The sequence below is a fragment of the Zeugodacus cucurbitae genome, chromosome 5, assembly GCF_028554725.1.
Source record: "Zeugodacus cucurbitae isolate PBARC_wt_2022May chromosome 5, idZeuCucr1.2, whole genome shotgun sequence".
Classification (NCBI taxonomy): domain Eukaryota; kingdom Metazoa; phylum Arthropoda; class Insecta; order Diptera; family Tephritidae; genus Zeugodacus; species Zeugodacus cucurbitae.
In genome coordinates this window covers 61,995,348-62,008,763 of record NC_071670.1, presented here as the reverse complement: position 1 = coordinate 62,008,763, position 13,416 = coordinate 61,995,348, and the positions used below count along the sequence as shown (strand labels likewise).

Sequence of the window (13,416 nt, the reverse complement as noted above, 5' to 3'; positions counted from 1 at the left end):
AGGCATCAGCATCTTCTGCCTAAACATATACCTCATTTCAGATATCTATATAAACTCTCTTTTGGCATTTGCTGGCAGTTAACGATGGGGTTCAACAACTAAATTCGGACGACAAAGTGATTCTGTAGCGGTCCTTAAATGAATTCGTAGTGCTAGTGCGACAAGCGGAGAACATAGGCAAAGTGTAGAATTTCGGTTATATCTTTTTTTCAAAATCGCTTAGCTTCTAGTACTGATTCAAACAACAAAATGGCGAGAGACAATGAAGAGAATACGGTGGTGATAGATGAAGACCTCGAAAGGACGGGTGAGAATTACATGCAATTATAAATCATAATATTTTAAAATAGAAAATTATATATAGTATATACCCAGATATTCAGTCTCCAAGGATTAAAAAATAAATATATTAACGATTTCTGAAACAAAATATAAAAAATTCTAGGTTGGCGTGTCTTCCAAACTGACAGTGACCTGCCAATCATCTCTTTCATTATTTTCGTGGAGTTTCTAAGAGACTTTAGTGACTTTAAAAACACTTCGCTATTTGTGAATATAAATATATTTCTTTGTTTTATACTCTCGCAACATGTTGCACAGATTATTATAGTTTTGTTCACATAACGGTTGTTTGTATCACCCAGAAATAAAAGAGTTAGACGTGGGGTTATATATATACATATAAATGATCATGATGACGGGTGAAGTTGAAATTCGGATGTCTGTCCGTCCGTCTCTCCGTGCAAGCGATATCTTGAGATATCTTAATGAAATTTGAAACACATATTCCTTGGTACTCTGAGGAAGTTGGTATTGAAATCGGACCATTGCTTCGCCCACAAAATGGCGTAAACCGAAAACCTATAAAGCGTCATAACTAAGCCATAAGTCAAGTTATGAAAGCAAAATTTGGTATAGATGATCACATTAGGGAGGTGCAATTATGTTATCTAATTTTTCTGAAAAGAGGAAGGCAAAGCATAGGATCAAATTTAGTTTAACTTCTAAAGGATTACAAAAGTCCGTGATATTTCGTAGAAACGGGAACTTGCTGAGTAATTTAGAATATCCTTTATTGCCACTGACTTGTATTTTATGAAAAAACTTCTGGTCTTTCTACAGGTTTTGGCAAATTTAATATACTCTTAATCATATATTCCGGTGTCGTGCTCAACACTGTGATTCTCGAAGCGGTGGGCGTTAGCTTTGCCCTGCCCGTCTTAGAATGTGATCTGAATCTATCGCACAGCGAGCAAGGTATACTAGGCGCAGTTTCTTTTGCCGGCGTCATTGCGAGTTCACACTTTTGGGGATTTCTAGCTGATACATAAGGTCGCAAGCGGACAATGCAACCGGCATTAATTCTGGGATTTGTCGTTACTGCCTTCTCAGCGTTTTCGCCAAATTTCGTGACCTTCGCTTTGCTGCGCTTTCTAAATGGCTTACTGTAAGTATTGTAAATCAAACGATTAGATTTTTCTGTCTTATATTGATAATTTGATCACTGAGGTATGTTACATTACAAGAAAGTATCAGTAGCAAAATATCACCCAAAGAAATAGTTAGTAGTCTTACTTAACTCTCTCGCCTCTTAGTAGATTACCTTGTCAATGTATTGTATTAGTGGATGTGAGCTTGAATCCCTTTATTCCTGATTTAATTTTTTTTTCATTGTAATTGTTTAAATGGTTTTCGGAGAATATCTAGGAAATAAACACAAACTGAAAAAACCGGACAATTGCTGGGACCGATGAAGTATAACTTGACTAAACCAACAATTCACTTTATTCCTTTATAAACAAAATCATCATAGGTAGCATTATCTTAATGCCAATAATTGGGGAATATTTCAATGAAATGTCTTAAAACATTGACCGTAATTAGAATTAGGGTAAAGTTTTTGTTCGGAGCATGTTCTCTCGATCAGATAATAGACAGCTCGTATAGTAGAGTTGATTTCTAAATGAGAGACGATGTATGTACAAATAAAACGATTTCTAAATTTCTATTAACAGCCTCTCGGCATGTTCCGCGACGACTTTTACTTACTTTGGAGAATTCCATTGTCAAAAAGATCGCAGTCGTGCAATGATTGGCGGTAGTTTCATAAGTGCGGTCGCTTCTATATCGCTTCCCTTCATGGCAGCGATCTTCATCAATCAAGACTTTGAAGTCTACATGCCATTCATAAATATAGTTTTCAAGCCGTGGCGTTCGTACTTCCTGGCCTTCGGTGTGCCCGGATTCATTTGTGGTTTGATAATGTTTTTCTTGCCGGAGAGTCCGAAGTATTTACTATCTTTCGGAAAACCAGAAGAAGCTATAGAAGTATTAAAACTCAAATACCGGGAGCAAGGATCCTAACAGCGTATACACGGTAAGTCTTTAGAAATATTTCTAACCAACAAGTGTCGAACATTTACCATGTTTTAATATTACCTCTAAAATTTGTAGGTTACTACCTTACTGCTGGACGCCGACACACCAATGGCAAAAGTGAACGGTTTAGAAAAGAAGAATCTCCTAGTATCCATTATGAAGTCAATGTGGCTACAAACAGCGCCACTTTTCATGCGCGAACACCTACGGAAGACCGTACTTTCTAGTCTAATATTGTACATAATATTCTTTAGCGCTCATGGCGTATACATGTGGTTCCCCTATATTCTAAATAGCACAATGCAATATACCGAGAAGTTTGCCGAACCGAAGCGCATTTGTGATATTATCAAATTTGTAATATCAACCTATGTTCATTCCTTCTTCCTGGAAATTATATATGTGTCTATACTGATGATTATTATGTTTTTCATTAGTAGAATTGGACGTAAACCCATGCTTTGTAAGTACCAATAAGGACCTCAATGTAAATGTGATATATAACTAATTGTATTTGTTTTAGTCATAAATCTTTTGAATTGTGGAGTTTGTGGCATACTAGCATTTACCATAAAAATTCCCCTGCTGGGCATTTATCTCTTGGTCATTCAGCTTTGCTGCGGTTGTGTCATATCCGTGGTCAATGCCATTGTTGTCGAAATATTCCCAACAAATTTGAGGTAAGTAGCAAAAAAAGTCTCAAAACTCATCCGTTTGAATGCAGAACTGTGGTTTTAAGTGTATTCAATATATACGAGATACAACTAAAGGTCGTAAGCTTCGGATTTTTTTAAGTAATTCCCGAATTATATTTGTATTAAATTCTTTAATTTATAATTTCTTTCAGGGGTATGGCCGTTTGCATATCTCTTATGAGCGGACGTATTGGAAGCGTCATGGGATCCAATATTTTAGGTTTACTCATTGAAACACTTTGCGAGATCGCGCTTTTTAATCCAGTTGTAGCACTAATTATTGCGGGCGCTTTAGGATTCCTTTTGCAAAGTGCAAACCGTCAAGTTGCTAAGGCAAAAGATCTGGAGAATAACTCATAGCTTACCTATTAACTCCGTCGTTTTTTTACGACAGATACAAATTTTGTTTGAAATATAAAATAAATTAATTTAAGAAACAGAGTAAAAATTAGTTTGTTAATCATTTACTGTGTAAATATATTTAAGAATAAAAAAAAAATTATATTTTTCCCAATTAAAGCGTTGGTTGTAAAAGTTATTTCTGTGAGGATCGAGTCTGAGCCTCAAATAATAGAATATCTAGGATCCAATTGAGTAAATATTATTGGTAATAACTTGAAGCTCGTGCTCATCTTCCTCAATGACTGTTGGTTTGACTACCAAGACATCGTCCAGTTTATGACCGTATTGATTAACTCTTTGGCAGATTCGAACCGACTCGTTTAAATATCTTAAAGTTAAGTTCGCCCTTTTTGACATGAAATCAAAGCAGTTTTAAAATAACTCCAACCAATAGGAACAATACGATCCTTCGTTCGGTCCGCATTCAGAAGGAAATAATATAGATTAGATATTCACTAAATCTCCAACTTTTTGTTATTGGTATTTTCGAAGTAAAAGTCTAAAGTAGAAAAGTTTAATGGATGCTATTGGCCGTTTAAAATGCGAGGTAATTTTGAAGTTCAAATTTACGGTTATCTCTAAACACATTGGTGAATGGCTTGGTAAACTCATGTACAGAAATCCGCTTGAAGAGAAAAGATCTACCAGCCTACTAGAGAGCAACGTAATAGCAAAACAGCGCAACCACCTCTTTGATTTGTGTCTAGGTTTTAAATAGCTTTAAATTATTATTTGATATTGTTAGGCTTCAAAAGAAAAACATGGTATCTCTAAACTAATCTAGTGTGTACCATATTCTTTGGGAAACAACACAGACTTCTTTAAATCTAGCACGTGTATAAATAATAAGCAAAAAAAGATAAAAAATATTGTTACCTTTAACTATTGCTAAGCCAAAGCATATTATAACTTATGTAAATCAGCATTTGCATAAATAAACAGGCGATCTTCTCCGCTAAAAATAAATTTCAATGAAAGTAAAAGACACCGTGTCCAATGGTATCTTATCTGGAGGATAGTCGAATCACTTAAGTGTGTAGATCTCTAACCACCAATTGTTTACACTTTTGTTTATAAAAGACTTATGTATGAACACTTTAAAATAGTTTAGTAAACATATTTGCTTTAGCCACGCCTCAGTCCACATGTCGCTTTGTGAATTTGTTATTGGATAGCAACAAAGTGACATGTTACGTGGTACTATATTATAATTAAAGAGATTTCGTACTCCTAATTTATTATAAGAATGTTTAGTTCATTATTCACAAATTTTGTGTTACAGATAAAACTGTTACCTCTTTATAGGAAGCTGGCTCTTTGAAAGCAGGTGGTTTTCTATTCACCACAATTCTGCTGATTCACAAACACAATAATTGTTATGAGGCCCAAACAGAAAGCTGAACTCTGCCAAGCTTTTGGCAATGGTAAATAATAATACTACTGTTGTCGAAACTGTACTGTCTAACGCACAGTCATCAGTTCGTTCAGCGCTAGGCTTTCACTTCTAAACAACCAAAAAAATAACGTCTTCTTTTAATTAAGCCACACTGATCCGTTGCGGCGGTATTTACTTGCTGTCAAGTGCTTCTATTTATAACCTTAGCATTAAGATTAATATAAAGTAACTACCGAAGAGTGTATGGAAATGGCGGTTTGATAAATACTTATCCCACATAAGACGAATAACAAAATTTTTGAAAAATTACAATTTATTTCTCCACATATTCTTCTTTTTTTGATACACTTCGCTTAGACATGTCCTAACTTCTTTAACTCATCTGAAAAATACGTTTTATAAAGGTCTGTGTGGCATCTAGGATTGTAAATGTTGAAAATATGTTAGATCGGTTCGACCAATTTGGGCTTGGCGATGTCGGTGGTGTTAACCGTTACGTTGTCATGGTGGAAGATCACCTTTTCTTCGCCAAATGGGAGCCATTTTCATCTTCAACAGAGTCAGGTAAACTCCACAGGTTTGAATGATACTTGATCTCTAGCATATACCAGTAGGTCCATGTTTCGTTGACGTCACTACGCACTAGACGTCACTATCCTAATAACAAATACAAAGTTATGATGCCTCGTTAAAACAAAAAAAGTAACGTAGATCCTCAATACATTAAACTAATTATATGACAAAGATGATAGGATCAAACCCTTTGGAGATCAGATCATAGATTTGGTCAAACTTTAGAAAGTGTCGAATCGAACAAACAAACATTAAAAGTCAAAAGTGATAGCATTGATAATCAAATCATGATGAATGGATGAATCCAAATTCACCAAAGTTATGTTAACTGATGGTATTAACTTTCACTAGAGACAAAGAAGACCAGATTGATGTCACATCCATGAAGTTTTATTTTATAAATTTTTTTTTCATGTATTCTCGAACCGTACGTAAATATGTATACAAATATCTGTATTTCAGGTGTAAATACATTTAATTATTTGTCTGCTTAAGTAGAGTGATTAGAGAACTTTTTCTTTAAGTAATCAGTCAAATGTTTAAGCAAACCATCACACGTACATACGCATGCATGCAGACAAAACACGAGTAGCACGTTAATACTTATTTACCGAAGAATGATCTCAGCATCTTCCGCCTAAACATATACCTTATTTCAGATACATATATAAATAAAGTGGTGAGGGACTTTCCGATGGCATTTGCTGGTAGTTAACGATGGGGTTGAACAACTAAATTCGGACGACAAAGTGATTCTGTGGCGGTCCTTAAGTGAATTCGTTGTGCGACAAGCGGAGAACGTAGGCAAAGTGTAGAATTTCGGTTTTTTTTTTCAAAATCGGTTAGCTCCTAGTAGTGATTCAAGCAACAAAATGGCGAAAGACAATAAAGGGGATATGGTGGTTATAGATGAGGCGCTCGAAAGAACTGATGAGAATTGATACAACAATAAATCTTCATATTTAAAAATGGAAAATTATAAGTGTTGAAAGATATTAAGTCTCTAAGTATTAAAAAAATATATATATATTAATGATTTCTGATTTCTGAAACAAAATATAAAAAAAATCTTTCGGGAGAAGGTAATAAAAGGACCTCAGATCCTGAGTTTTTTTAGTTAAAATGTTAAATAACTGCGCATTTAATCTTAAGACGTTATTTGTCGTGCGGTTCTACTTACAAAACGTTGAATTTGCTGTTTATTAATCAAATCTGAGTGTTTGTGTTAAATGTGAAGACATGTGAAATAGGTATTAAAAATATTAAGAAAAATTTGGGCATCCCATCCCATTTAATGTTTCGCAACCAGTAGTTGCGATTCTTTTTCTATAGAAAGCCTTACATGTGTATAGATTATTTAACTCTGGACAGCTTCTACAGTTTTAAATTACAATAGTCGGTATACGTGGCTCTCTTCCATTCCCTTCAGGCCACGCTTGTCTGTTTGTTGAGCAGATTGTTCCAATATCTGCAAGTATCCAGAGGTATGTGAATTCCCGCTTTATTAGCATCTAACTGAGAGCTAATGCCCAATTTGTCTAGTTCACCTGCTTCGCAGTTTGCAGGGGAAAGGAGAATTTTCAGAAATTTTTTTTGCTATTAAATCATGTTATTTTACAAACGTAATAATATTGCATTATTATCCAATGTTTGGACTTAAAGTCCCGAAAATTTGATTTAAAAAATTATAATTTCCAAAGTTATAGCTGTCTGTGTTGACCCAGTTTCAAAACAAAAGGTTCTTGCGGTGACAATTATAAGTCCTTGTAGTTAGTATAGTTTTATAAATAATCCTGGGCCTGAACCAAACTTTTTTTTCAAAAATTAACAAAATGGCGGTCTCAGGAAATTATTTTCTAGATTTTCGGGAAAAAATTGGTCTTAAAAAATCGAAATTTTTGAAAAAAAAAATCTTTGGTTCAGGCCTGAGTTTATTATGCATTCTAAAAGCTGTAGTAATTTCATTAAAATCTACCGAGCGGTTTTCAAGTTACAGTTGTCATCAGTTCAAAAAACATAGCTTTGAGAAAAAAACATCTAAAGTTTCACACTAGCGTGTTGGAGTGCCCGAGCGCTCGAGCAATTATCGGATAAATCGGATCGGATTTTCAGAGTATATTTTTACACTTAACGAAAATGAAAAAAAAATGATTTTTTGAAAATCCTGACTACCCCTAACCCCTTAATTGCAATAAACTCCACTTGGAAGCCACTGCAGTGATTCGGTAGCCAGAAGACAATTATGGGGTCTAATTTTTTTTAAAGAGGAAGGCTATGTAGAGGATCGAATTTATATTATCTTCAAAAGTCCGTGATATTTCGTAGAAACGGGAACTTGTTGAGTATTTCCAAATGTCCCCTATTGCAATTGTCTTGTAGGGAAGATTCTCTCAATCTAAGTGTCGATTTTGCTGACTGTTTTGATTGATTTACAAATTTTTAGTTCTTAAATTTAAATTTTTGCACTCATAATTGTACGATGTTTTGGATGCTTTAATATTTTATGAAAAAAAAACTTCTGGTCTTCCCACAGGTTTTGGCAAATTTAATATACTTTTAATCATATATTCCGGTGTCGTGCTCAACACTGTGATTCTCGAAGCGGTGGGCGTTAGCTTTGCCCTGCCCGTCTTAGAATGTGATCTGAATCTATCGCACAGTGAGCAAGGCATACTAGGTGCTGTTTCTTTTGCCGGCGTCATTGCGAGTTCACACTTTTGGGGATTTCTAGCTGATACACAAGGTCGCAAGCGGACAATGCAACCGGCATTAATTCTGGGATTTGTCGTTACTGCCTTCTCAAGTTTAGCGCCAAATTTCCTGACCTTCGCCTTGCTGCGCTTTCTAAATGGCTTACTGTAAGTATTGTAATTTAAATGTTGGAGTTGTAAGAGGCTTTAAAAAAGCATGTAATGAGGGGAATAGGTTGTATCAGCTTTACCAACTACAGAATGATGTTTCCGAGAGATTGCTTGGCTTTTGTCAGATCTCTTTTTGTCTTATACTGATAATTTGACTATATTACACTCCAAGAAAGTATTAATAGCAGAATATCACCCAAAGAAATATTATTCAGAACATGTTCTCTCGGTCAGGTAATACACAGCCCGTATAGTATAGTTGATTTCAATATGAGAGACGCCTTTTAATTTTGCCAATCAAACCGATCTCTAACAGCCGCTCTTCGAGTTCGGCGTTCAAATATTGAAGCATCAAAGATGTATGTATGTACAAATAAAACGATTTCTAAATTTCTATTAACAGCCTCTCCGCTTGTTCCGCGACGACTTTCACTTACCTCGGAGAATTCCATTGTCAAAAAGATCGTAGTCGTGCTATAATAGGCGGAAGTTTCATAAGTGCGGCCGTCGCTATATTGATTCCCATCATGGCAGGGATCTTCATCAATCAAGACTTTGAAGTCTACGTGCCATACATTGATATAGTTTTCAAGCCATGGCGTTCGTACTTCCTGGCCTTCGGTGTGCCCGGCTTAATTTGTGGTTTGATAATGTTTTTCTTGCCGGAGAGTCCGAAGTATCTACTATCTGCCGGAAAGCCTGAAGAAGCTATAGAAGTCTTAAAGCTCATGCATAGAATAAATATCGGGAGCAAGGATCCTGACAGCGTATACACGGTATGTCTTTAGAAATGTTTTTAAACAACGAAGTATCGGTATACTTACCACTTCTAAAATATCCTCTAATATTTGCAGGTTACTACCTTACTACCGGACGCCGACACACCAATGGCTAAAGTGAAAGGTTTAGAAAAGAAGAATATCTTCGCATCCATTATGCAGTCAATGTGGCAACAAACAGCGCCACTTTTCATGCGCGAACACCTACGGAAGACGGTTCTGTCTAGTCTAATATTGTACATAATATTCTTTAGCGCTCATGGCGTATACATGTGGTTCCCTTATATTCTAAATAACACAATGCAATATACCGAGAAGTTCACCGAACCGAAGCGCATTTGTGATATTATTAAATTCGTACAATCGGGAAATCTTACAAGCGTGGATGAAGATGTAAGTTATATTATGAGGTCTTGGAACTAGGATGAGTTAATAATTTTAAACAATTTTTACAGAATTCAACAGAAACATGCAAAATGCACTTGGAAATATCAACCTATGTTCATTCCTTCTTCCTGGAAATTATATATGTGTCTATACTGATGATTATTATGTTTTTCATTAGTAGAACTGGACGTAAACCCATGCTTTGTAAGTACCAATAAGGACCTCAAGTTAAATGTGATATATAACTAATTTTATTTGTTTTAGTCATAAATCTTTTGATTTGTGGAGTTTGTGGCATACTAGCATTTACCATAAAAATTCCCCTCTTGGCCGTTTATCTTTTGGTCATTCAGCTTTGCTGCGGTTGTGTCATATCCGTGGTCAATGCCATTGTTGTTGTTGTTATTTCCAACACATTTAAGGTAAGCACCCAAAGACGTCTCAAAACTCAGTCGTCTGACTGCAGAACTTTCGTTTTAAATGTATTCAATATATCCGAAATTATATACAAATAAAGGTCGTAAGGTCGGGTTTTATTGAAGTAATTCCCCTATTCTCAATAGAATCAAAATTATGTAGAATTTCAGGAAACGAAACATAGACTTACCTAATAGTAGACAGACAATTGAATATATTTGTATTAAATTCTTTAATTTCTAATTTCTTTCAGGGGTATGGCCGTTTGCATATCTCTTATGAGCGGACGTATTGGAAGCGTCATGGGATCCAATATTTTAGGTTTACTCATTGAAACACATTGCGAGATCGCGCTTTTTAGTCCAGCTGTTGCACTAATTATTGCGGGCGCTTTAGGATTCCTTTTACCGAGTGCAAACCATCAAGTTGCTAAGGCAAAAGATCTGGAGAATAACTCATAGCTTACCTATTAACTCCGTCGTTTTTTTACGACAGATACAGACAGATTTACTGTGTAAATATATTTAAGAATAAAAAATATTTTATATTTTTCCTAATTAAAGTGTTTGTAGTAAAAGTGTTTTCCATCAAATAATAAAGACTCAAATAATAGAATTTCTAGGATCTTATTCAGAAAGTATTATTGGTAATAACTTGGAAGCTCCAGTTCTTTCTCCACAATGGCTGTTGGTTTGACTACCAGAATATTGTAGTTTATGAAAGAAACGATTAACTCTTTTGCAGGTAGCTGCTTAAACCAGCGAGCGCACAGTGATTCCCCCCATAAAAATTAAAAAATCTATAGCAATATATTTTGACAAAATGTAAACGAATGGTCTCTAAAATGACCAAAATTTTATATGGTAAAACAGTTTTACTTCAAAATCTTATGGGACTTTCTAAAAATAAATCGAAATGTGAGTGCATGTTCATTTTCACAGTGCAGCGAATACTTCTCAACTAAAGGGGATATTCAAAGTGGTCTGTCGAATCCTTACGTTCCTGAATTGGAATGAACGTTAATGTATTTTTAAGTGAAAGGTATATAGTTTATGTCTCAATAATAATAAAAACTAATTTGTGTTGTATTTTTTTAAATGAATGCTTTTCTTTACCTTGCTTTTTGTTGATTTTGTACGCGTCTTTATTATGATTAGTTAAAGTTTTAGTTGTATTCTCTCCTCTCTCCCCCTTTGACTTTTTTGTCCAGTTTATTTGTGGGTATCTTAAGTTAATATAAAAGTTAATGTTTGCTGCAGAAATTTGCAGATATGTATATACATAATCTACAATACACAATATACTAACACCAAAGCGGTACAAAGCGGTACAAAGGATCACATTAGGTAGGTGAATATTTGGATAAAATTTTTTTGGTCGCGCCCATTTATGTTTTTTTTTTCCAAATCTCATTAACTGCTAAAGCTATATCAACCAAATTTTCTGGAGTCATCTCCTGTAAGCACTTGATTATGCAGCATGAAAATGGTGGATATCGGATTATAACCACGCTCACCTCCCATACAAATGTTATGTTAAAAACTACAAAGTGCTTTAATTTAGTAAGGAAATGCACCAGAAACCCAAAACTGTATCGTAAAGATGGCACAGAAAATGTGCATTAAACTTGGCATAAAAAATGGACAATGGGCGTGGCGACGCCCACTTATGGATTAAAAGCCATAGCTCAGGAACTACTCGACCAATTCCAACGAAATTCGGTTGACAAACTTTTTTTCGCCTCCCAATACTAGTTTAAAAATTGGCGAAATCAATTTAAAACATTTACACCCTAATTTTTAAGTTCATCTGAAAGTTCATCAAAATCTCTTGTTAAATATCTAATTATAATGTCTTATTAATAATCTGTATATGTATATATGTAAAGAAGGGAGTGAACCACGCCTTTTTTACAAAGTTTAAAACCGAAAATAACAAAATTTTTATAACTTGTCCCGATCGTTCCTATGGGAGCTATAGGATATAGTCGCTCGATGTGGAAAATTTTGTTATGACATATTTAGAATATTTTTCAAGATTTTTGATGAAAATTTCATAGCGATATCTCAACGGGAAGTATTTATGGCCGCGGCTTCATACAAGCGGAACCACTGTGGAGTGATCGCTCTTTAGAACACTGCCATTCAAAAACTATTCAAGATACGATATTTTTGAAAGTATAAACTATGCAATGCAAAAAGAAGCGAAGCGTATGGGTCTGGTGGTGAATGAGGACAAGACGAAATATCTCCTGTCATCAAACAAACAGTCAGCGCACTCGCGTCTTGGCTCCCACGTCACTGTTGACAGTCATAACTTTGAAGTTGTAGATAATTTCGTTTATCTGGGAACCAGCATTAACAACACCAACAATGTCAGCCTTGAAATCCAACGCAGAATCACTCTTGCCAACAGGTACTACTTTGGACTGAGTAGGCAATTGAAAAGTAAAGTCCTCTCTCGACGAACCAAAATCAAACTCTATAAGTCGCTCATTATTCCCGTCCGATGACAACATCCGATGAAACGACTCTTGGGGTTTTCGAGAGAAAGGTTTTGCGCAAGATTTATGGTCCTCTAAACATTGGCAACGGCGAATACCGCAGACGATGGAACGATGAGCTGTACGATTTATACGACGACATTGACATAGTTCAGCGAATAAAAAGACAGCGGCTACGCTGGCTAGGTCATGTTGTACGGATGGAAGAAAATACTCCAGCTCTGAAAGTATTCGATGCAGTACCCGCTGGAGGAAGCCGCGGAAGAGGACGACCTCCACTCCGGTGGAAAGACCAAGTGCAAAGTGACCTGGCTTCACTTGGTGTTTCCAGTTGGCGCCAAAAAGCAAAAAGGAGGAATGAGTGGCGCGCTCTGGTGGATTCGGCTATAATCGCTTAAAGCGGTTCCTACGCCAAATATATATATATATAAACTATCGAATAAGTAAAAAATAAAAAAAACGTGTTTTGAAAATGTCACACTGGTATAGCCCTTTAAGCTAAATCATAATATATTATAACTTATGTAAATCTGTATTTTCATATATAATCAGGCGATCATCTCAGCTAAAAATAAATTTCAATGAAAGTAAGACACTTGGCATAATCATCTCGAATGGTACTCGTATCTTATCTGTAGGGTAGTCGAATCACTTGAGTGTGTAGATCTCCAACCACTAATTGTTTACACTTTTATTTAAAAAAGTGTTGTGTATGTTAAAAGAATTTAGTAAACATAGTCACCATATTTGCTTTGACCATGCCTCAGTTTATATGGCGCTTCGTGATTTTGATATAGGATAACAACAAAGTCATATGTTACATGATATAGATGTACTATAACTAAAAAAAATTCCGTGCTCCTAAATTATTATAAGAATGTTAAGTTCATTATTTAAAAATTTTCTGAGTTACAGATAAGGGTGTTACCTCTATATAAGACCCTTCTACTTTTAAGAGCTTTCCTTTCAACTATTCGAGAATTTACAGTGGTTACACACACATGTCCCTTCACTTTTTCTGTTT

At 35.3% G+C, this 13,416-nt stretch overlaps 2 protein-coding genes across 2 annotated transcripts; both read left to right on the top strand.

Moving 5' to 3' along the window:
• Positions 1-1,091: 1,091 nt before the first annotated feature.
• On the top strand, positions 1,092-3,615 carry LOC128922160 (membrane transporter D1-like; the record flags this gene model as incomplete). The annotated part of the gene is given in 5 exon segments (XM_054231805.1): positions 1,092-1,447; positions 2,016-2,351; positions 2,634-2,842; positions 2,903-3,059; positions 3,227-3,615. Coding segments are annotated over 5 exon segments (1,266 nt in total), but the record flags the coding sequence as incomplete, so codon positions are not given.
• Positions 3,616-6,130: 2,515 nt separating this feature from the next.
• LOC128919731 (synaptic vesicle glycoprotein 2B-like) lies at positions 6,131-10,371 on the top strand. Its single transcript, XM_011178976.3, is given in 8 exon segments — positions 6,131-6,375; positions 7,979-8,303; positions 8,710-9,082; positions 9,161-9,478; positions 9,541-9,676; positions 9,737-9,876; positions 9,878-9,894; positions 10,143-10,371. Coding segments are annotated over 8 exon segments (1,575 nt in total). The 5' UTR covers positions 6,131-6,317; the 3' UTR covers positions 10,351-10,371.
• Positions 10,372-13,416: the final 3,045 nt, after the last annotated feature.